The sequence below is a fragment of the Erinaceus europaeus genome, chromosome 10 (assembly GCF_950295315.1).
Source record: "Erinaceus europaeus chromosome 10, mEriEur2.1, whole genome shotgun sequence".
NCBI classification, from domain to species: Eukaryota; Metazoa; Chordata; class Mammalia; order Eulipotyphla; family Erinaceidae; genus Erinaceus; species Erinaceus europaeus.
The window spans coordinates 97065674-97089744 of NC_080171.1; the positions used below are offsets into that span (position 1 = coordinate 97065674).

The 24071-nt window shown below is 41.6% G+C and overlaps 1 protein-coding gene across 3 annotated transcripts in view; it reads left to right on the top strand.

The window, feature by feature from the left end:
- Window positions 1–24071, top strand: part of RABEPK (Rab9 effector protein with kelch motifs) — a 45583-nt gene that overhangs the window by 18149 nt on the left and 3363 nt on the right. For all 3 annotated transcript variants that reach the window (XM_007539988.3, XM_016185006.2, XM_060200146.1), the window contains exons 4-7: window positions 1335–1487; window positions 18863–19024; window positions 19220–19369; window positions 23592–23741. In XM_007539988.3, coding sequence (XP_007540050.1) covers window positions 1335–1487; window positions 18863–19024; window positions 19220–19369; window positions 23592–23741 — 615 coding nt within the window. The remainder of the gene's footprint in view (window positions 1–1334; window positions 1488–18862; window positions 19025–19219; window positions 19370–23591; window positions 23742–24071) is intronic.

Sequence of the window (24071 nt, forward strand, 5' to 3'; positions counted from 1 at the left end):
TTTATTTCTGTGTTTTTGGTTTTATGTTTGTTTCGTTTTTGTAAATAGAGATAAAGAGGGCAGAGAGAAAATGAAAGAGACCACAACACCAAAGCTTCCTTCAGTGCTGTGGGAGCCAGGCTCGAATTTGGGTCACAATGTTAAAGCATCATTCTATCTAGGTCAGCTATTTTGCCAGCTCCCCAGCCAGTTTTGTCTCAGTCTCTCAAGACTCTTCCTATTCCCTATTTAGATACTGAACCCAAATAAACTGTGCTTTTTTTTTTTTTTTCCTCCAGGGTTATTGCTGGGCTCGGTGCCTGCACCATGAATCCACCGCTCCTGGAGGCCATTTTTCCCCCTTTTTGTTGCCCTACTTGTTGCAGCCTCATTGCGGTTATTATTGCCATTGTTGACGTTGCTTTGTTGTTGGATAGGACAGAGAGAAATGGAGAGAGGAGGGGAAGACAGCGAGAGAGGGGAGAGAAAGATATACACCTGCAGACCTGCTTCACCGCCCGTGAAGCGACTCCCCTGCAGGTGGGGAGCCGGGGGCTCGAACCGGGATCCTTACGCCGGTCCTTGCACTTTGTGCCACGTGCGCTTAACCCACTGCGCCACCGCCCGACTCCCTAAACTGTGCTTTTTATCTTTCAGCTCTTAATGAGAAATTCCTACAGTTCCTTCCTCAGGTTCAATCAATTTGTTGAGGACCAGAAAAAGTTTAGTCATTAGATTATTTATTTAATACATAAGGGTATAATTTAGGAAAAGCCAGATGGAGGACATATGGGAGATAACACAGTAGATAAAGCATTGGACTTCCAATCATGAAGTCCCAAGTTTTATCGCTGGTGTCACATATACTAGAGTGATGCTCTAGTGTTTCTTCTCTCTCCCTCAGAAAGAAATAAAATAATCTGAGAGTCGGGCGGTTGCGCAATGCACAAGTACCGGCGTAAGGGTCCTGGTTCTAGCCCCTGGCTCCCCACCTGCAGGGGAGTCGCTTCACGGGCGGTGAAGCAGGTCTGCAGGTGTCTATTTTTCTCTCCCCCTCTCTGTCTTCCCCTCCTCTCTCCATTTCTCTCTGTCCTATCCAACAATGACAACATCAGTAACAGCAATAATAACTGCAACAACAGTAAAAACAACAAGGGTCACAAAAAAGAAATAAATATTAAAATAATAATAATATAAAAAAATAAATAAATTTCTGGAGATTAACCATGTTCACTTTAGATGATGTGATGACTTATTCACATATGCTTTTGACACTTGTCTTTATCCTTCCTGAAGTTTGTCAATCAGTATATGAATGTGACAGCCCTAATCTGGGATCTGGGAATGTTTTTCAGAGACACACCAGTGGGAGTTAGCCACTTCAGAGGGCCTCTTGCCTCGCTATGAGCATGCAAGCTTCATTCCCGCCTGCACACCTGACAGCATCTGGGTATTTGGAGGTGCCGACCAGTCAGGAAATCGTAACTGCCTGCAAGTTCTGAATGCTGGTAAGTGGCCAGAGGGTGTTTTCATTGTCTATTTATATTTGTTTTAGAAAGTATTTATTTAAAAATTATTATCTTTATTTATTTATTTATTTATTTTTAAAAGAATATTTATTTATGAGAAAGATAGGCAGAAAGAGAAAGAATCAGACATCACTCTGGCACATGTGCTGCCGAGGATTGAACTCAGGACCTCATGCTTGAGAATCCATTGCTTTATCTATTGTGCCACCTCCCGGACCACTTATCTTTATTTATTTAGATAAATAAATAGATAGAGACAGCCAGAAATTGAAAGGAAAGGGGGAGGTAGAGAGGGAGAGAGACAACTGCAGCCCTGCTTCACCACTCATGAAGCTTTCCCCCTGCAGGTGGGGACCAGGGGCTTGAACCTGGATCCTTGTGCACTGTAACATGTGTGCTCATAGAGGTGCGCCACCACCTGGTACCCAAAAATACTTATTTTTTATTTGATGGGAGTGAGAGACAATGAGAGTGAAAAGGCAGGGAGAGAGAGACCTACCACTTGTGAAGCTTCTCCCCCCCCCCCCCCCCCCCGTAGGTGGAGACCAATAGCTTGAACCTGGGCCCTTGAGCATGGTAATGAGTGTGCTCACCCGGGTACACCATCACCTGGCCCCTATATTTATTTATTTTATATTATTTTATTTTTATTTATTTTCCATTTTGTTTTATTGTTGTAGTTATTGTTGTTGTTGATATTCTCATTGTTGGATAGGACAGAGAGAAATGGAGAAAGGAGGGGAAGACAAAGAAGAGAAGAGAAAGACAGACACCTGTAGACCTGCTTCACTGCTTGTGAAGTGACTCCCTTGCAGGTGGGGAGCCGGGGGCTCAAACCAGAATCCTTATGCCTGTCCTTGCGCTTCGCGCCACCTAAACTTAACCCGCTATTTTATTTTACTTTTCCTTATTTTATTTTATTTTAATTTACCAAAGCACTGCTCAGCTGACTTATGGTAGTGTGGGTGATTGAACCTGGGACTTTGGATCCTAGGAATAAGAGACTCTTTGCATAACCATTATGCTATATTTGCCCATCCTGTATGTGCTTATTTTAAAGAGGCATATATTTATTTATTTATTTTAAAAATAATTTATTTATTTATTCATGAGAAAGATAGGAGAAGAGAAAGAACCAGCCATCACTCTGGTACATGTGCTGCTGGGGATCAAACTCAGGACCTCATGCTTGAGAGTCTAGTGCCTTAGCCACTGTGCCACCTCCCGGACCACTAAAGAGGCATTTATTGACTTAATTTGAAAAAGAGACAAACACAGCTCCATTCTGACATATGCAGTGCCAGGATCAAACCTAGAAACCAGGACCTCACACATTTAGGTCCCATGCTCTACCCACTGAGTTACCACTCAGTCATACGTATGTCTACATATGTCTAGTGAGAGAGAGAGAGAGAGAGAGAGAGGAGAAACACCAGAGCATTGCTCCATTGTGTGGTTTACTAGAAATCAAACTCAGGACCTCACAAATGGAAGTCCTACATGCTACTACTGACTCACCTCTCCCAACGACATTTTTGCTGTTGTTTAATTTTGTTTTTTAATTTTTTATATTTATTTATATATTCCCCTTTTGTTGTCCTTGTTGTCTTTTTTTATTGTTGTTGTAGTTATTATTGTTGTTGTTACTGATGTCGTTGTTGTTAGATAGGACAGAGAAATGGAGAGAGGAGGGGAAGACAGAGATAGGGAGAGAAAGATAGACACCTGCAGACCTGCTTCACCGTCTGTGAAGTGACTCCCCTGCAGGTGGGGAGGACTGATCAACTCTGACTTAGGTTAGTGTTAGAGGTTGCACCTGGGTTGTGGACTGTGGTCTGCAAGGTGGTGCAGTGGATAAAGCAGTGGACTCTCAAGCTTGAGGCTGAATTTGATCCCCAGCAGCAGTGTGTGTACCAGAGTGATGTCTGGTTCTCTTTCTCCTCTTTTCTCTCTCTCACTAATAAATAGATAAAATAAAAAAATAAAAAAGATACTGGACCTAGGACCTCAGAGCCTCCAGGCATAAAGGCTTTTTTTTCTTGTATTATCTTTATTTATTTATTTATTGGATAAAGAATGCCAGAAATCGAGAGGGAAGGGGGTGACAGAGAGGGAGAGAGACACCTGCAGCCCTGCCTCACCACTCACAAAGCTTTCCCCTGCAGGTGGGGACTAGTGGCTTAAACCTGGGTCCTTTTCTTGCTTGTTGTAATGTGCGTTCAACCAGATGTGCTACTGCCCAGCCTCCACATGAAAGGCTTATTGCAAAACTATTATACTATTTCCCTGCTCTGATTATTGACATTGTAATTTATTAATAATGATTACACTGGAGGACAAGCAGATATGCCACCTTGTAGAACATACACTTTATTTTTATTTAATTTTTTTATTCCCTTTATTTATGTATTGGCTAGAGACAACCAAAAATTGAGAGGAAAGAGGAAGATAGAGAGACAGATACCTGCAGCACTGCTTTACCACTTGCAAAGCTTTTCCCCTGCAGGTGGGGATGGGGTCCTTGTGCATTGTAACATGTGTGCTCAATCAGGTGTGCCACCACCTGGCCCCTATTTATTTATTTATTAATAATTATTATTTTTCATTACGAACCTTTTTTTTTTATACCATGTATCTTTTGGACAGCTGGGAAACCTTTTTTTTTTTTTTTTTAATTTTATTTATTAAAAAGGAAACACTGGGGAGTTGGGTGGTGGCGCAGCGGGTTAAGCGCAGGTGGCGCCAAGCGCAAGGACGGGCCCAAAGATCCCAATTCGAGCCCCGGCTCCCCACCTGCAGGGGAGTCGCTTCACAGGCGGTGAAGCAGGTCTGCAGGTGTCTGTCTTTCTCTCCCCCCTCTCTGTCTTCCCCTCCTCTCTCCATTTCTCTCTGTTCTATCCAATAACAATGACATCAATAATAACTACAAAAATAAAACAACAAGGGCAACACAGGTGTCCAACAACAGATGAGTGGCTGAGCAAGTTGTGGTCTATATACACAATGGAATACTACTCAGCTGTTAAAAATGGTGACTTCACCATTTTCAGCTGATCTTGGATGGACCTTGAAAAAATCATGTTGAGTGAAATAAGTCAGAAACAGAAGGATGAATATGGGATGATCTCACTCTCAGGCCGAAGTTGAAAAACAAGATCAGAAAAGAAAACACAAGTAAAACCTGAAATGGAATTGGCATATTGCACCAAAGTAAAAGACTCTGGGGTGGGTGGGTGGGGAGAATACAGGTCCATGAAGGATGATAAATGACATAGTGGGGGTGGTATTGTTAAATGGGAAACTGGGGAATGTTATGCATGTACAAACTATTGTATTTACTGTTGAATGTAAAACATTAATTCCCCAATAAAGAAATAAATTTAAAAAAAAAACAAAACAAGGGCAACAAAAGGGAATAAATAAATATTAAAAAGAATATTTAAAAATTTTTTTTTAAATTTAGGTGGTTGGCGGTAGTGCAGTGTGTTGAGCGCAAGTGGTGCAAAGCTCAAGGACCGGCATAAGGATCCCAGTTCGAGCCCCTGGCTCCCCACCTGCAGGGGAGATGCTTCATAGGTGGTGAAGCAGGTCTGCAGGTGTCTATCTTTCTCTCCTCCTCTCTGTCTTCCCCTCCTCTCTCCATTTCTCTCTGCCCTATCCAGCAATGATGACATCAACAACAACAATAATAATGACTACAACAGCAAGACAACAAGGGCAACAAAAGGGAAAATAAACAATAATAAAAAAATTTAAAAAAAGGAAACACTGGACACCCCGGGGCTGGAAAAAAAAAAAAAAAAAAAAAAAAAAAAAAGGAAACACTGACAAAACCATAAGATAAGAGTGTTACAACTCCACACAGTTCCCACCACCAGAACTCTGTATCCCATTATGTATTATTTTTTAAATTTTTATTTCATTTTTTAAATATTTGTGTATTTATTTCCTTTTGTTGCCCCTTTTTTATTGTTGTAGTTATTATTGCTGTCATTGTTGTTGGGTAGGGCAGAGAAAAATCGAGAGAGGAGAGGAAGACGGGGAGAGAAAGAAAGACACCAGCAGACCTGCTTCACTGTTTGTGAAGCGACCCCCCTGCAGGTGGGGAGCCGTGTGTATTTTTTATTTACAAAAAGGAAACATTAAGGGAGTCGGGCAGTAGTGCAGTGGGTTAAGCACACGTGGCACAAAGCAAGGACCGGTGTAAGAGCCACTTGCTCCCCATCTGCAGGGGAGTCGATTCACAAGCGGTGAAGCAGGTCTGCAAGTGTCTATTTTTCTCTCCCCGTCTCTTTCATCCCCTCCTCTCTCCATTTCTGTCTGTCCTATCCACCAATGGCGACATCAGTAACAACAACAATAATAACTACAACAATATAAACAAAAAGGGCAACAAAGGGGAATAAATACATATTTTAAAAAAAAGAGGAAACATTGACAAAACCATAGGATAAGAGGGGTACAATTCCACATAATTCCCACCATCAGAACTCTGTATCCCATCTCCTCCCCTGATAGCTTTCCTATTCTTTATCCCTCTGGGAGTATGGACCCAAGGTCATTATGGGGTGCAGAAGGTGGAAGGTCTGGCTTCTGTAATTGCTTTCCCACTGAACATGGGTGTTGACAGGTTGATCCATACTCCCAGCGTGTCTCTCTCTTTCCCTAGTGGGTTGGGGTTCTGGGGAAGTGGGGCTCCAGGACGCATTGGTGGGGTTGTCTGTCCAAGAAAGTCTGGTTGGCATCATGTGAGCATCTGGAACCTGGTGGCTGAAAAGAGAGTTAACATATAAAGCCAAACAAGTTGTTGACTAATCATGAACCTAAAGGCTGGAATAGTGCAGATGAGGAGTTGGGGGGGGGGGGTGTCTCCATTTTGTAGATAGCTAGGAGGCCTATTTCAGTTATATTCCAAAGGGCCCATGACTATACTAGTTTTGTTTTGTTTTCTTTTCCCTGAGCCTGAAATCTGATATGCAGGTGGATCCAAGTTATTGTCTGGGGAGTTGATGTCATGGTTGGAAAAAAGACCAGAAAGCTGGATCAGGGTAGAGAGTAGCTCCCAAATATGGGAAAGGTGTATAAATATTGCTGACCCATTATTTATTTTTTATTTAACTACAACAATAATAAAAAAGGGCAACAAAAGGGAAAAAAATATATATATATAGTAAATTGGACATTTACACAGCAAAATCTTTTTTTTTTTTTTTTGGCTTCTTTCAGTACAGTGGGGGTCAGGCTCATACACATGGCAAAGCAGTGCACTAACCAAGTGAGCTATTATTTCACTAACCCTGGGAAATCAATTCTTGTCCAGTTATTTCTAGTCAAAGAAACTGATTTCCCACCAGAATTTTTTTTTTCTAGTCTAGAAAGTGTAATTTGATAACTCCCCAAGAAATAAAATAAAATGTGAGTGAATCATTAGTTGCAGTGGTGGTTAAGGAAAGTCTCTAAATCCCTCAAATGACTTAAGACTCCTTTGTGGGATTTTTACTGTTTGTTCTGGCAGCAATACATCTCTCTAATCCACAAGTTCTCCAGGTTCTGTAGTCATAGAGACAGTTACATTTTGCTTTGAATGTAGTCAAGGCTTATTTGGTCTCCACGTTCATGTTTGAGTTCCACATAGTTTACAAATATTTTGTTTGGTATTTAAAAAATTTTTTAAATTATATTTATTTATTTTCCCCTTTGTTGCCCTTGTTGTTTTTGTCATTGCTGTTGTTATTGATGTTGTTGTTATTAGACAGGACAGGAGAAATAGAGAGGAGGGGAAGACAGAGAGAAGGACAGAAAGACACCTGCAGACCTGCTTCACCACCTGTGAAGGGACTCCCCTGCAGGTGGGGAGCCGGGGGCTCGAACCGGGATCCTTACACTGGTCCTTGCGCTTTGCTCCATGTGCGCTTAACCGCTGCACTACTGCCTGACTCCCACTTTTTTTTTTCCTCCAGGGTTATCACTGGGATTCATTGCCTGTACTATGAATCCACTGCTCCAGGAGGCTATTTTTTCCCTTTTGTTTTCCTTGTTTATCATTGTTGTTGTTATTGTTATTGATATCGTTGTTGTTGGATAGGACAGAGAGAAATCGAGAGAGATGGGGAAGACAGACGGAGAGAAATATAGACACCTGCAGACCTGCTTCACTGCCTGTGAAGCGACTCTACTGCAGGTGGGGAGCTGGGTTCTCGAACCAGGATCCTTAAGCCGGTCTCTGCACTTTGCACCATGTGTGCTCAACCTACTACTACACTACCACCTAGCCCCTCTATTTGGTACTTTGTATATGGAATGAGGGCCTTTACTATTTATTTATTCTTTCTATTTTATTTGATAAGAAAGAGAAAAGTTGAGAGGGGAGGAGAAATACAGAGGTAGAGAGAGGGCCAGGCAGTCGTGTACCTGGTAGAGTGCACATGTTCCAGTGTGCAAGGACCCAGTTTCAAGCCTGATGTGGTTCAAATTGTTTTAAATTTTTTGAGTCTCAGTTCTTTTATCTGCAAAGTGGGGTTAATCTTTTTTTTTTTTTTAGTTTTAATTTTTTTTATTACATTTATTTATTGGTTAGAGATAGCCAGAAATTGAGAGGGGGTAGGGGGTGATAGGGAGAGAGAGACACCTGCAGCACTACTTCACCACTCATGAAGCTCGCCCTCTGCATGTGGGGACCTTGGGCTTGAACCTGGGTCCTTGCATACTGTAACATGTGTGTTCAACCACGTGCGCCACCACCCAGCCCCCGGGGCTACTCTTTACCCCCCTTGCAGGATAGAGTAAGGACAGTAAGGACAGTGGGGTTATGGTTTGGCAGATAAAAATCAGTTATGGAGCCTTGGTGTCTCTTGATTTTAATGATGGCATCCATATATATATATATATATATATATATATACAGAGAGAGAGAGAGAGAGAGAGAGGGGAGTGGGGGAGGGAAGAAGGAGGAGGGAGAGAGAGAAGCTGGATTAGCAAAGCTGGCTGAGTGCACATGTTACAGTGTACAAGAGTCTGGATTTGAGCCCTCTGTCCCCACCTGCAGGGGGAAAGCTTTGCAAGTGATGGAGCAGTGCTGTAGGCATCTCTCTGTTTCTCTTCCTTTTTATCTTCCCTTTTCCTCTCAATTTCTGACTGTCTCTATCCAATAAATAAATAAAGATAATAAAAATTTTCTATATATATATATGTAGAGAGAGAGAGAACCTGGAAAGCAAAGGAATTAACTTTCCACTGGATCTCTTTTCACTCCTATGAAGTATAATTTGACACCATGCCCAAGAAATTTTTTTTAAATTTCTTTATTGGGGGACTAATGGTTTACAGTCAACTGTAAAGTACAATAGTTTGTACATGCATAACATTTCCACATAATAATACAACCCCCACTAGGTCCTCTGCCATCCTGTTCCAGGACCTGAACTCTTCCCCATACCCACCCCAGAGTCTTTTACTTTGGTGCAATATATCAACTCCAGTCCAAGTTCTGCTTAGAGTTTTCCCTTCTGATTTTGTTTTTCAACTTCAGTCTATGAGTGAGAACATCTCATCTTTGTCCTGTTTCTGACCTATCTCACTTAACATGATTTCATTTAAAAAAAAATTTATGTATTTATTAATGAGAAAGATAGGAGAGAGAAAGAACCAGGCATCATTCTGGTATATGTGCTGCTGGAGATTGAACTCGGGACCTCATCCTTGAGAATCCAATGCTTTATCCATTGTGCTACCTCCCAGACCACAACATGATTTCTTTTTAAAATCTTTTTTTCATATTTTTATTTATTTATTAGATAGAGACAGAGAAATTGAGAGGGGGAAGGAAGATAGGGAGAGAGACAGAGAGACATCTGCAGCCCTGTTTCACCACTTGTGAAGCTTTCCTCCTGCAGGTGGGGACCAGGGGCTTGAATCCAGGTCCTTACACATGTAATGTGTGTGCTTAACCAGGTGCACCACTGCCTGGCCCCTATAACATGATTTATTTCTTTTTTTAAAGTTTTTACATTCTCATTGAACACGTCTTTTGTCTTTTACTTATTATTTTTTAACTTTATTTTTATTAGATAGAGACAGAGAAATTGAGGGAAGGGGAGAGAGAGATGGAGAGAGACAGAGAGACTCCTGCAGCCCTGCTTCACCACTCAAGAAGCTTTCACCCTGCAGGTGGGGACCAGGGTCTTGAATCCGGGTCCTTGTGCACTGTAGTGTGTGCGCTTAACCAGATGTGCCATCACCTGGCCAAGATGGGTTAAAGAAGGCAAATTCACCATTTGTAATAGCTGAGTAGTATTCCATTGTGTATATATACCACAACTTACTCAGCCACTCATCTGTTATTGGACACCTGGTTTGCTTCCAGATCTTGGCTATTACAAATTATGCTGCTATGAATATAGGAAGACACACATTTTTTTTTGGATGGGTGTTTTTGGTTCTTTGGAATATATCCCCAGGAAAAGAATTGCAATATCATAGGATATGACCAATAAATTTTAAAAAGTAAGTGAACCTTTAGTTGCTTTGGTGACTAAGGCAAATCTCTTGAGGTAGATACTCAATTACTGCCTTTTCTTTTTGTCCTATACACTCTTGTTTCATTCTAAAAGGAAGAGATGGTGCAGTAGATAGACCATGGGCTTAGAAATATGAGGTCCCTTGGAGCTTCAGTGGCTCAATCAGTTAGCGCGCGCGGTACTTATACAGAAGTATGAAGTCCCAAGATCAATCCACCAGCATGGCATATGCCAGAGTGATGCACCTGTTCTCTTTTTTCTTCCTTTTCTTTTTCTTTCTTCCTTCCTTTCCTTTCTTTCTTTTTTTTTTTTAATTATCTTTATTTATTGGATACAGACAGCCAGAAATCTAGAGGATGATAAAGAGAAGAGAGAGAGAGAGACATCTCAAGCACTACTTCACCACTCTCAAAGCTTTCTTCCTGCAGGTGGGGGGGACAAGGGGGCTCGAACCTGGGTCCTTGCTCATTGTAATACTTGCGCTCAACCAGGTGCGCCACCACCTGGCCCCCTTTTCTTTTCTTTTTTTCTTTTCTTTTATTCTCTTTTATTCTCTTTTCTCCTCTTTTCTTTCTTCTCTTTTTTCTCCTTTGTTCATGTCAATAAATTTAAAGAAACAAAGGAGTTGGGGAGACAGTATAATTGTTATGCAAAAGACTTTCATGTCTGAGGCTCTGAGGTCTCAGGTTCAATCCCCAGCACCACCATCAGCCAGAGCTGCTCAGTGCTCTGGTGTTTCTCTCTGTGTCTTTTTCTCTGCATTTCTCTCATATAAGTAAAACATTAAAAAAGAAAGAAGGACGTGGCACAAAGTACAAGGGCCAGCATAAGGATCCCGGTTCGAGCCCCCGGCTCCCCATCTGCAGGGGAGTCACTTTTTCTCTCCCCCTCTCTGTCTTCCCCTTCCTCTCTCCATTTCTCTCTGTCCTATCTAACAATGACGACATCAATAACAACATCAATAATAATAACAATAAAAAACAAGGGCAACAAAAGGGAAAATAAATATATAAGAAATTTAAAAAAATAATAAAAAAAGAAAGGAAAGAGAAGAAAAAAGTTTCTATACATTTACCAAGGTTATGAAATGTTAAAGTTAAAGGGTAGAAAATATATATCTCTTAGTCCTATTGAAGCAGGATTTAAATCTCAATTTAGCCACTTTGTTTATTTATAAAGATTTATTTATTATTTACTAGAGAAAAGGAGAGGACCAGGGCATCAATATGACACATGGCATGCCAGGGGTCAAACTCTGGACCTCAGGCTTAAGGCTCAATGCTTTATTCACTGTGACACCCCAGGCTCCTGATTTAATAATATTTATTTATTTATTTATTTATTCCCTTTTGTTGCCCTTGTTCCAAGTTTATTTTATTTTATTTTTTTTTAAAGAGTTTGTTCATTTGTTAATGAGGAAGATAGGAAGAGAGATAGAAAGAACCAGATGTCACTCTGGTACATGTGCTGCCGGGGACTGAACTCAGGACCTCAAGCTCGAGCGTCTGATGCTTTATCCACTGCACCACCTCCTGGACGACCCAGGCCCCTGATTTAGCCACTTTAAACAATTACTTACTTAATCTCTCTCTCTCTCTCTCTCTCTCTCTCTCTTGCCTCCGGGGTTATTGCTAGAGCTCAGTGCCTGCATTATAAATCCACTTCTCCTGGCTGCCATTTTTTCCATCTTATTGGATAGGACAGAGAAAAATTGAGAGAGGAGGGGGAGATAGGGAGAGAGAAAGACACCTGCAGACCTGCTTCACCGCTTTTGAAGCCCCCCCACCCCCACAGGTTGGGGCCGGGGGCTAGAACTGCCATCCTTGCACATGTCCTTGTGCTTCGTACTATGTGTGCTTAACCCAGTGTGCCACCGCCCAGCCCCCATTACTTAATCAACTTCTACATTTATTTCCTTATCCATAAATTAATATTTATTTAGTACTTATATTTAGTAGTGACTTTTTAAAAAAATTGTTTATTTATAAAAAGGAAACTTAGACAAAACCATAAGATAAGGGTACAGCTCCACACAATTCCCACCATCAGAACTCTGTATCCCATCTCCTCCCCTGATAGCTTTCCTATTCTTTATCCCTCTGGGAGTATGGACCCAAGGCCATTATGGGGTGCAGAAAGTGGAAGGTCTGGCTTCTGTAATTGCTTTCCCACTGAACATGGGTGTTGACAGGCTGATCCATACTCCCAGCGTGTCTCTCTTTCCCTAGTGGGTTGGGGTTCTGGGGAATAGGAGCTCTAGGACACATTGGTGGGGTTGTCTGTCCAAGGAAGTCTGGTTGGCATCATGTGAGTATCAGGAACCTGGTGGCTGAAAAGAGAGTTAACATATAAAGCCAAACAAGTTGTTGACTAATCATGAACCTAAAGGCTGGAATAGTGCAGATGAGGAGTTGGGGGGGGGGGGTGTCTCCATTTTGTAGATAGCTAGGAGGCCTATTTCAGTTATATTCCAAAGGGCCCATGACTATACTAGTTTTGTTTTGTTTTCTTTTCCCTGAGCCTGAAATCTGATATGCAGGTGGATCCAAGTTATTGTCTGGGGAGTTGATGTCATGGTTGGATAAAAGACCAGAAAGCTGGATCAGGGAAGAGAGTAGCTCCCAAATATGGGAAAGGTGTATAAATATTGTGGACTGTAAACCCCATCGATTTGATCTGATCTGGGACCCATAATCAGCTTAGGAGCCTAAGTGACCTCTGCATCCCTGTAGATCCAACCTCACATTCTGTGGTCATGAGTAGGAACGTTCCAAGCTGCCCCAATTTCAGGACCTGTCTTCCTCCCGGTGGAGCATAGAGTATGTTGTCCATCCTCCCTTCAGAGGATGGAACATTTTCTACCGTTGTTGATACAAGTTGAGGGCAAAGTCCTATAGGGGCCCACAAAGGGGTCTATTGTGTTGTTCCTGATAGAGATGACTGGTAATATTGGGGAGAGGGATTTATTCGAGGTCTAGGCCCATCATGTCTGTTTGGGAATCTCAGGACTCCCCAAATAGGTCACCAGCTGATGGGGTGGCCTGATAGTGACTAAAGAGTCATCGTTAAAGTATGCCAGTCTCTTGCCCTTATTCAGCTTTTGCAGTCCTTGAGTAGTGGCTATTTTTAAAAAACATTTATTGATGAGAGAACCAGAGCATCACCCTGCATGTTTGATGCTAAAGATCAAACTCAGGACCTCGTGATTCTAAGTCTGTAACTGTAGACACTACATTACATCCCAGGCTACTCTTTACTTTTTTTTTTTCTTTTTCTTTCTGATCTTCCTATCTTCTTCATTTTTTTTTTTTTAAGATTTTATTTATTGGGAGTCAAACAGTAGCACAGCAGGTTAAGCGCAGGTGGCACAAAGCGCAAGAACCATCGTAAGGATCCCAGTTCTACAGATTGGAAGAGAAGAAGTCAAACTCTCCTTATTTGCAGATGACATGATAGTATACATGGAAAAACCTAAGGAATCTAGCAAGAAGCTTTTGGAAATCATCAGGCAATACAGTAATGTGTCAGGCTATAAAATTAACATTCAAAAGTCAGTGGCATTCCTCTATGCAAACAGTAAGTTAGAAGAAATTGAAATCCAGAAATCAGTTCCTTTTTCTATAGCAACAAAAACAATAAAATATCTAGGAATAAACCTAACCAAAGAAGTGAAAGACTTGTATACTGAAAATTATGAGTCACTACTCAAAGAAATTGAAAAAGACACAAAGAAGTGGAAAGATATTCCATGCTCATGGGTTGGAAGAATTAACATCATCAAAATGAATATATTACCCAGAGCCATCTACAAATTTAATGCTATCCCCATCAAGATCCCAAGCACATTTTTTAGGACAATAGAACAAATGCTACAAATGTTTATCTGGAACTAGAAAAGACCTAGAATTGCCAAAACAATCTTGAGAAAAAAGAACAGAACCGGAGGCATCACACTGCCAGATCTCAAACTATATTATAGGGCCATTGTCATCAAAACTGCTTGGTACTGGAACATGAACAGACACACTGACCAGTGGAATAGAATTGAGAGCCCAGAAATGAGGCCCCACACCTATGGACATCTAATCTTTGACAAAGGGGCCCAGACTATTACATGGGGAAAGCAGAGTCTCTTCAACAAATGGTGTTGGAAACAATGGGTTGAAACATACAGAAGAATGAAGCTGAATCACTGTATTTCACCAAATACAAAAGTAAATTCCAAGTGGATCAAGGACTTGGATGTTAGACCACAAACTATCAGATACTTAGAGGAAAATATTGGAAGAACTTTTTTCCGCATAAATTTTAAAGACATTTTCAATGAAACGAATCCAATTACAAGGAAGACTAAGGCAAGTATAAACCTATGGGACTACATCAAATTAAAAAGCTTCTTCACAGCAAAAGAAACCACTACCCAAATCAAGAGACCCCTCACAGAATGGGAGAAGATCTTTACATGCCATACATCAGATAAGAGTTTAATAACCAACATATATAAAGAGCTTACCAGACTCAACAACAAGACAACAAATAACCCCATCCAAAAATGGGGGGAGGATTTGGACAGAATATTCACCACAGAAGAGATCCAAAAGGCCGAGAAACACATGAAAAAATGCTCCAAGTCTCTGATTGTCAGAGAAATGCAAATCAAGACAACAATGAGATATCACTTCACTCCTGTGAGAATGTCACACATCAGAAAAGGTAACAGCAGCAAATGCTGGAGAGGATGTGGGGTCAAAGGAACCCTCCTGCACTGCTGGTGGGAATGTCAATTGGTCCAACCTCTGTGGAGAACAGTCTGGAGAACTCTCAGAAGGCTAGAAATGGACCTACCCTATGACCCTGCAATTCCCCTCCTGGGGATATATCCTAAGGAACCCAACACATCCATCCAAAAAGATCTGTGTACACATATGTTCTTGGCAGCACAATTTGTAATAGCCAAAACTTGGAAGCAACCCAGGTGTCCAACAACAGATGAGTGGCTGAGCAAGTTGTGGTATATATACACAATGGAATACTACTCAGCTGTAAAAAATGGTGACTTCACCGTTTTCAGCCGATCTTGGATGGACCTTAAAAAAATCATGTTGAGTGAAATAAGTCAGAAACAGAAGGATGAATATGGGATGATCTCACTCTCAGGTCGAAGTTGAAAAACAAGATTAGAAAAGAAAACACAAGTCGAACCTGAAATGGAATTGGAGTATTACACCAAAGTAAAAGACTCTGGGGTGGGTGGGTGGGTGGGGAGAATACAGGTCCATGAAAAATGATGAATGAAATAGTGGGGGTTGTATTGCTAAATGGGAGTCTGGGGAATGTTATGCATGTAAAAAAAAAAAAAGAAGTAGAAACGCAAAGCAGAAATTGACTGAGTTTGGAGTATGGCACCAAAGTAAGAAAGCAGAAGTATACTAGAGTTTGCAGTGAGTACCTCCCTAATACTTCCTCTCCACCTTTCCAAGCTTTGGGTCCATGATTGCTCAACAATTTGTTTGGCTTTGTATGTTAACTCTCTTTTCAGTCACCAGGTTCCAGGTGTCATCAGGATGCCGGCCAGACTTCCCTGGATTGAAGACACCACCAATGTGTCCTGGAGCTCAGCTTCCCCAGAGACCCATCCTACTAGGGAAAGAGAGAGGCAAACTGGGAGTATGGACCGACCAGTCAACGCCCATGTTCAGCGAGGAAGCAATTACAGAAGCCAGACCTTCTACCTTCTGCAACCCTCAATGACCCTGGGTCCATGCTCCCAGAGGGATAGAGAATGGGAAAGCTATCGGGGGAGGGGGTGGGATATGGAGATTGGGCGGTGGGAATTGTGTGGAGTTGTACCCCTCCTACCCTATGGTTTTGTTAATTAATCCTTTCTTAAATTAAAAAAAAAAAAAAAGGATCCCGGTTCAAGACCTCGGCTCCCCACCTGCAGGGGAGTTGCTTCACAGGCAGTGAAACAAGTCTGCAGGTGTCTGTCTTTCTCTCCCCATCTCTGTCTTTCTCTCCTCTCTCCATTTCTCTCTGTCCTATTCAACCTATTCAACCACAATGACAATAATAACTACAACCATAAAACAACAAGGGCAACAAAAGGGAATAAATAAATGTTTTTAAAAAATAAAAGAATAGGAAAAATGTATTTATGTATATATGTATTTATAGGAGGAGAGTGAAAGAACCAGACATCACTCTGGCACACCTTTTTTTTTTTTTTTAATTGCCATCAAGATTATCACTGGGGCTCTCTGCTTGCACTATAACTCCACTGCTCCTGGTAGTTATTTTCCTTCCTTCTTTCTTTCTTTCCTTCCTTCCTTCCTTCCTTCCTTCCTTCCTTCCTTCCTTCCTTCCTTCCTTCCTTTCTCTTTTTCTCTCACCCTATAGGGAGAGAAAGAAACTGAGTGGAAAGTGGGGGGATAGGGTAAAAAAGAGACACCTGCTATACTGTTCTATTGCCTGTGAAGTTTCCTCCCTAAAGATGGGAATGAGGATTGAGCCTGGGTCCTTGAGCATATTAACTTTTGTGCTCTACCGGGTGTGCCACCACCCAGCCTCCACATGTAGGTTTTTAATCTTGTCTACTTGAGAAATTCAAACTATTACGATCTTACCCTTCCTTGACTTTGGTGGCATCAGATCTTTGTGGTTATGCAAAAGATTTTCATGCCTGAGGCTCTGTAGTCCCAGGTTCTTTTATTTATTTATTTATTTATTTATTTGCCTCCAGGGTTATTGTTGGGACTCCGTCTGCTTCTGGAAGCTTTTTTTTTTTTTTTTTCCCTCTTGTTGCCCTGGTTGTTTTATCATTGTTGTGGTTATTATTATTGTTGTTATTGCTGTCATTGTTGGATAGGACAGAGAGAAAAAGAGAGAGGAGAAGAAGACATAGGGGGAGAGAAAGATAGACACCTGCAGACCTGCTTCATACTCATGAAGCGACCCCCTTGCAGGTGGGTAGCCGGGCTCTGGAACAGGGATCCTTAGGTCGGTCCTTGTGCTTTTGCGCCATGTGCATTTAACCACTGCACAACCACCCGACTCCCCAGTCCCTGGTGTTAAATTGCTACTAACACAGATAACTGGTGGAGATAAAGTTTTATTCAGACAAATACACACAGAGCCAATGGCCAGAACTTCAAACTTACACAGTCACACAGGCTTCAGCTGAGGGGTCCACAAGCCAGAATGCCAAAGAAGCCTCATAGCTTGTGGGACAAATAGCTCTTTAAACTAGGGGGTTTTATAATGTTCAGGTATGGGGGTGGTCACTTCTTATCTAAGGGAGGCAGAGGGGCAAGGGGGCTTTATGCAAGTAAAGGGTACATTCCACACCTCATCTGTTATACATTTCAAACTCTATGGCACCAATCTAAGCAAGCATTTACAGAAGCAAAATAGGGGGTTAATTTTAAACTTTTAAATTTAAATATGACCACATGTTTTACAATGTCACTTTAGTGCACTGGGCTAGTTCTTATCAGGGAGCAGCCAGCTGGTCTTAGGCAGTTCCTGCGAGACTAGCTTTTTGCCTGTCATTATTCTATGGCTATTAAGCTTTTAAACTGGGAACTTCTAAAATAGAAGAGTTAATGTAACTCACTCTCTCATATTTCCTCACACCAGATTGTATCCCTAGCACCATTGTAAACCAGAGATGAACAGTACTCTGGTCTCTCTTTGTATCTCTCATTAAAATAAAATAAATGTGGGGGGGGAGGGTCAGGCGGTAGCAAAAAGCTCACATGGCCCAAAGCGCAAGGACTGGCGGAAGGCACCCGGTTCGAACCGCCGGCTCCCCACCTGCAGAAGAGTCGCTTCACAGGTGGTGAAGCAGATCTCCAGGTGTCTCTACCCCTCTCTGCCTTCCCCTTCCCTCTCCACTTCTCTCTGTCCTATCCAACAACAATGACAAGAATTACAACAATGATGAACAACAAGGGCAACATAAATGAAAAAAAAATAGCCTCCAGGAGTTATTGGAGGCAAAAAAAAAAAAAAAGAGAAAGAAAAAAAGAAAGAAAAGGAAAGAAAAAAAGGAAAAAATGGCCTCCAGGAGCAGTGAATTCATAGTGCACACACCGAGCCCCAACAATAACCCTGGTGGCAAAATAAATAAAATAAAATTTAAAACAAAAAAAAATCCTACATACTACACTATTTTATTTGGGGGTTGTAGTTTGAAATGTGACCCTGCTTCAGGGACTAGGAAATAGCACACCTAGTAGATTTGAGTTCATATTTTGTCATGCTCTAGGACCCAGGTTCCAGCCATCATTATCATATGGAAATACCAGACAAAGAGGAGGCTTTACAAGTAGTAGAGCAGTGCTGTAATATCTGTCCTTTCTCATTCTCTCATCCTCTAAAAAACAAAACAAAACAAAAAACAGGGAGTTGGGCGGTAGCACAGTGGGTTAAGTGCACTGGTTAAGTGCACGTGGTGCAAAGCGCAAGGACGGGCATAAGGATCCCGGTTCAAGCCCTGGGCTCCCCACCTGCAAGGGAGTCACTTCACAAGCAGTGAAGCAGGTCTGCAGGTGTCTGTCTTTCTCTCCCTCTCTCTGTCTTCACCTCCTCTCTCCATTTCTCTGTCCTATCCAACAATGACGACATCAATAACAACAACAATAACTACAACAATAAAACAAGGGCAACAAAAGGGAATAAATAAACCTGCCAGGAATGGTGAAATCATGCAGGCATGGAGAACTATTGAAGTCTTGATGGCAAAAAAAAAAAAAAAAAGTAACCCTGTCCAGCCCCATAGTCAAGATCAGAGGCTCCTCTGCCCAGGTATTTTAAGTTCCTGTCTTTTCTCTGGATCAGAAACCAGGACTTGGACCATGCCTGAAGTAATCAGCCCCCCACCATCCCCAAGAACATTCCACACATCGTCAGCAGCCATTGGAAACCAGCTGTATGTCTTTGGGGGCGGAGAGAGAGGAGCTCAGCCTGTGCAGGATGTGAAGCTGCATGTGTTTGATGCAGGTATGAACCTTGGGGGTATGCAGCCTATCAAGTGAGGGAGGTCTTGACTGGATTAACCAATGGGAGTGAATGAGCCCAAGATCACTTCCTATTGGTTGTATCTTTGCCTGCTGTTGGCAGTTGAGAGTTGATTGTATTGTTCACGCTATTACATCACAGCTTTGCCATCTAATGCCAACCTATATACTTTTCTAGATACCCTGGCCTGGTCACAGCCAGAGACACTTGGAGAACCTCCCTCTGCCCGGCATGGTCATGTAATGGTGGCAGCAGGGACAAAGCTCTTCATCCATGGAGGCCTGTCAGGGGATAAATTCTATGATGATCTCCATTGCATTGACACATGTAAGCAGAGTGGAGGGCATAAGGGTCTGTCTGCTTGGAATGAAATAAAATACACTTTGGTCGTATAACTGAGGAGCTGGCTCAGAAAGTAGAGGGTAGGATTTCTGTGAGGCCCTGGGTTTGATCTTCAGCATCAGAGCATAGTGGTACTCTGGGGTTTCTGTTTCTCTCTCTCTTTTTCATAAGATAAATAAGTCATAGGGGCCAGGAGATAGCTCATTCTGTAGAGTATACACTTTACCATATTCAAAAACCTAAGTTTATGTCCTTGCCCACTATGTGGGAGAACCACACAAAGCGGAAGCCTCAAGAGTGGTGAAGTAGTGCTGTGGTATCCTTCCTCCTCCTTCTCCCCACCCCAGCTTTCTCTCTCTTTCCCTTATAATATATATTCATATACCAGAGCACTCCTCAGCTCTAGCTTATGGTGCAGGGGATTGAACCTGGAACTTTGGAGCCTCAGGTGTAAAAGTCTCTTTGCATACCCAATAACCATAATGCTATCTACCCCTGCCCAATATATATTTACTAAAGAAGGAACCAGAGCATCACTCTGGCACATGTGATGCCATTGATTGAACTCATGACCTCATATCAGTCCAGTGCTTTATCATTGCCTTACCTCCTGGGCTTCCCACCCACATACCTGGGGGAAAGAAAAGAATCAGCTGGGAGGTTGGGTGGTAGCACACCTGGTTGAGCACATAGGTTATAATGCAAAAGGACCCGAGTTCAAACTTGCAAGGGGAAAGCTTCACAAATGATGAAGCAGGACTATGGGTGTCTCTCTGTCTCTCTCCCTCTCTAGCTCCCCTTCCCCTCTCAATTTCTGGCTATCTCTACCCAATAAATAAATAAAGATAATTAAAAAAAAAAAAGAATGTGGTCCAGGAAGTGGCACAATGGATAAAGCAGTGGATTCTCAACCATGAGGTCCTGAGTTCAATCCCTGGCAGCACATGTACCAGAGTGATATCTGGTTCTTTCTCTCTCTCTCCTCCTATCTTTCTCATTAATAAATAAATAAAATCTTAAAAAATAATAATAAAAAGAATCAGATGGAGGGGCCAGGTGGTGGTATACCTGGTTGAGTGCACATACATGTTACAATGCACAGGGACCTGGGTTTGAGTCCCTACCTGCAGAGAGAAAGCTTCAAGAGTGGTGAAACAGTGCTGCAAGTGTCTTTTTTTCTCTTTCCTTCTCTATCTCTCCTACCTTCTTAATTTCTGGCCATATCTATCCAATAAATAGAGATAATATTTTTTAATTAAAAAATATGTATTGAAAAATCAGCTGGTAGCTGTGGAATCATGTGGACATGAAGTGCCAGTGATGGCTCTGATGGCAATAAGTAAATAAATAAATGTGGTAAATAGTGGGTAAAGTGTAAAGTTCTGAGTTGTATCCCCAGCATTACATGGGCTAGTACTGGTTCTCTCTCTCATTTGTTAATAAATAAATATATCGGGGGCTGGGTGGTAGCACAGTGGGTTAAGCGCATGTGGTGCAAAGTGCAAGGACCAGCGTAAGGATCCCATTTCAATCTCCCACCTGCAGAGAGGTTGCTTCATAAGTGGTGAAGCAGGTCTGCAGGTGTCTCTCTCTCCCCCTCTCTGTCTTCCCCTCCTCTCTCCATTTCTTTCTGTCCTATCCAACAACAATGACACCAGTAACAACAACAATAATAACTACAACAATAAAAACAAGGGCAACAAAAGGGAATAAATCAATATTTAAAAAAATAGATTGATTTCATTTCATACTGACTAGAGGGTGGAAGAGGCCAGACACTAGTGTATTCATTGCCTGTGATCAAACCTAGGGCTTCACAATACTAGTTTTGCATTGTACTTGCTAAGCTATCGCTGTAAGAACTTAGGTATCTTTATTGATTTGATAGAGATAGCCAGAAATTGAGAGGAAGGGGGAGATAGGGAGAGATACAGAGATGCAGCACCACTTTACCACTTGTGAAGCATTCCCCTTGCAGGTGGGGACTGAGGGCTTGAACCCTGCTCCTTGCACAGTGTAACATGTGCACTCAACCAAGTGTACCACCAGTAGGCCCCTTAAGAAATGACTATTTAGTGGTCCGGGAGGTGGCACAGTGATAAAGCTTTGGACTCTCAAGCATGAGGTCCCGAGTTCGATCCCCGGCAGCACATGTGCCAGAGTGATGTCTGGTTCTTTCTCTCTCCTATCTTTCTCATAAAAATAAAATCTTAAAAAAAAAGAAATTACTATTTAAAACATTCAAGTATGGGTACATACAGGCACACTTGGCACCTACTTGAGAGCCCTGAAATAATTAAAAGTGACAGCCACCAAAGATAGTGTCCCATTTTTGAGTGTTCTCTAAAGAATAATTGGGAGGCTAACTAATACTATAGGTTATGATCAGCCAAATAGCTCACTTGGATAGGATATGTATGAGGTCTCAAATATGATCACTGACATTACATTGCTAGAGTGGTGCTCTGCTTCTTTCTTTTCTTTTTTTTTTTTTTTAGTACTATTTTTTTTTTACTGGGGAATTAATGTTTTACATTCAACATTAAGTACAATAGTTTGTACATGCACAACATTCTCCAGATTCCCATATAACAATACAACCCCCACTAGGTCCTCTGAATCCTTCTTGGACCTGTATTCTACCCACCCACCCACCCCAGAGTCTTTTACTTTGGTGAGATATGCCAATTCCATTTCAGGTTCTACCTGTGTTTTCTTTTCTGATCTTGTTTTTCAACTTCGGCCTGAGAGTGAGATCATCCCATATTCATCCTTCTATTTCTGACTTATTTCACTCAACATGACTTTTTCAAGGTCCATCCAAGATCGGCTGAAAACGGTGAAGTCACCATTTTTAACAGCTGAGTAGTATTCCATTGTGTATATGTACCACAGCTTGCTCAGCCACTCATCTGTTGCTGGACACCTGGGTTGCTTCCAGGTTTTGGCTATTACAAATAGTGCTGCTAAGAACATGTATACACAGATCTTTCTGGATGCATATGTTGGGTTCCTTAGGATATATCCCCAGGAGAGGAATTGCAGGGTCATAGGGTAGGTCCATTTCTAGCCTTCTGAGAGTTCTCCGGACTGTCCTCCACAGAGATTGGACCAATTGACATTCCCACCAGCAGTGTAGAAGGGTTCCTTTGACCCCACACCCTCTCCAACATTTGCTGCTGTTACCTTTTCTGATGTATGACATTCTCACAGGAGTGAAGTGGTATCTCATTGTTGTCTTTATTTGCATTTCTCTGACAATCAGAGACTTGGAGCATTGTTTCATGTGTTTCTCAGCCTTTTGGATCTCTTCTGTGGTGAATATTCTGTCCATGTCCTCCCTCCATTTTTAGGTGGGGTTATTTGTTGTCTTGTTGAGATTTGCAAGCTCTTTATATATGTTGGTTATTAAACTCTTGTCTAATGTATGGCATGTAAAGATCTTCTCCCATTCTGTGAGGGGTCTCTTGGTTTGGGTAGTGGTTTCTTTTGCTGTGAAGAAGCTTTTTAATTTGATGTAGTCCCATGGGTTTATACTTGCCTTAGTCTTCTTTGTAATTGGATTCGTTTCATTGAAGATGTCTTTGAAATTTATGCGGAAAAGAGTTCTGCCAATATTTTCTTCTAAGTATCTGATAGTTTGTGGTCTAACCTCCAAGTCCTTGATCCACTTGGAATTTACTTTTGTATTTGGTGAAATATAGTGGTTCAGTTTCATTCTTCTGCATGTTTCAACCCATTTTTTTCCCCAACACCATTTGTTGAAGAGACTCTGCTTTCCCCATTTAATAGTCTGAGTCCCTTTGTCAAAGATTAGATGTCCATAGGTGTGGGGGCTCATGCTTCTTTCTTAATAAATAAATAAGACAGACAGAGATAGTTGGAGCCCTGAGGGGAAAATAATTAATTAAATAAATAAATAATAAAAGGAAGATTTGGTACTTTTTCTCTTTCTTCCTCTATCTGAATCAGTGAAGCCCCGGACATGACCAAACTCACACATTCTCTTCTCTTCTCTCTCTGTTAATGAGCTTTCTTTTCCTGAATCACACAAACAGAATTCTATGCTCTATCAAGTGATTTTTAAGCACACTGAGTTCTCAGGTCTCGCCAATGACATTTGGTGATTGCTTTGTAAACTACAGGAGCCTGTCAGGTAAGTGTGAAACCACGTTCTAAGTCATGTTATGTCTCTTTCGTTTGTCAGGTGACATGAAGTGGCAGAAGCTAAATCCCACGGGGACAGCTCCCATAGCCTGTGCTGCCCACTCAGCTGTGACCGTGGGGAAACACATGTACATTTTTGGAGGCATGACGCCCACAGGAGCACTGGATACAATGTACCAGTATCACATAGGTGAGTAGGTGTTCACTGTAGGTTTACTAATTTTTAATTTGTTATTAATAGTACATTACAAGATTGTAAGATTATAGTGTATAAGTTCCACACTATACCCACCACCAAAGTTCTGTATTCTCATCCTCTCACCTCCCAAAGATAACTACGATAGGGGCTTAGTGGTGACACACCTGGTAATGTGCAAGTATTTTTTTTTATTTTATTTTATTTATTTATTTATTTATTTATTTATTATTTATTTCCTTTGTTGCCCTTGTTTTATTGTTGTAGTTATTATTGTTGTTGTCATTGTTGCATAGGACAGAGATGGAGAGAGGAGGGGAAGAC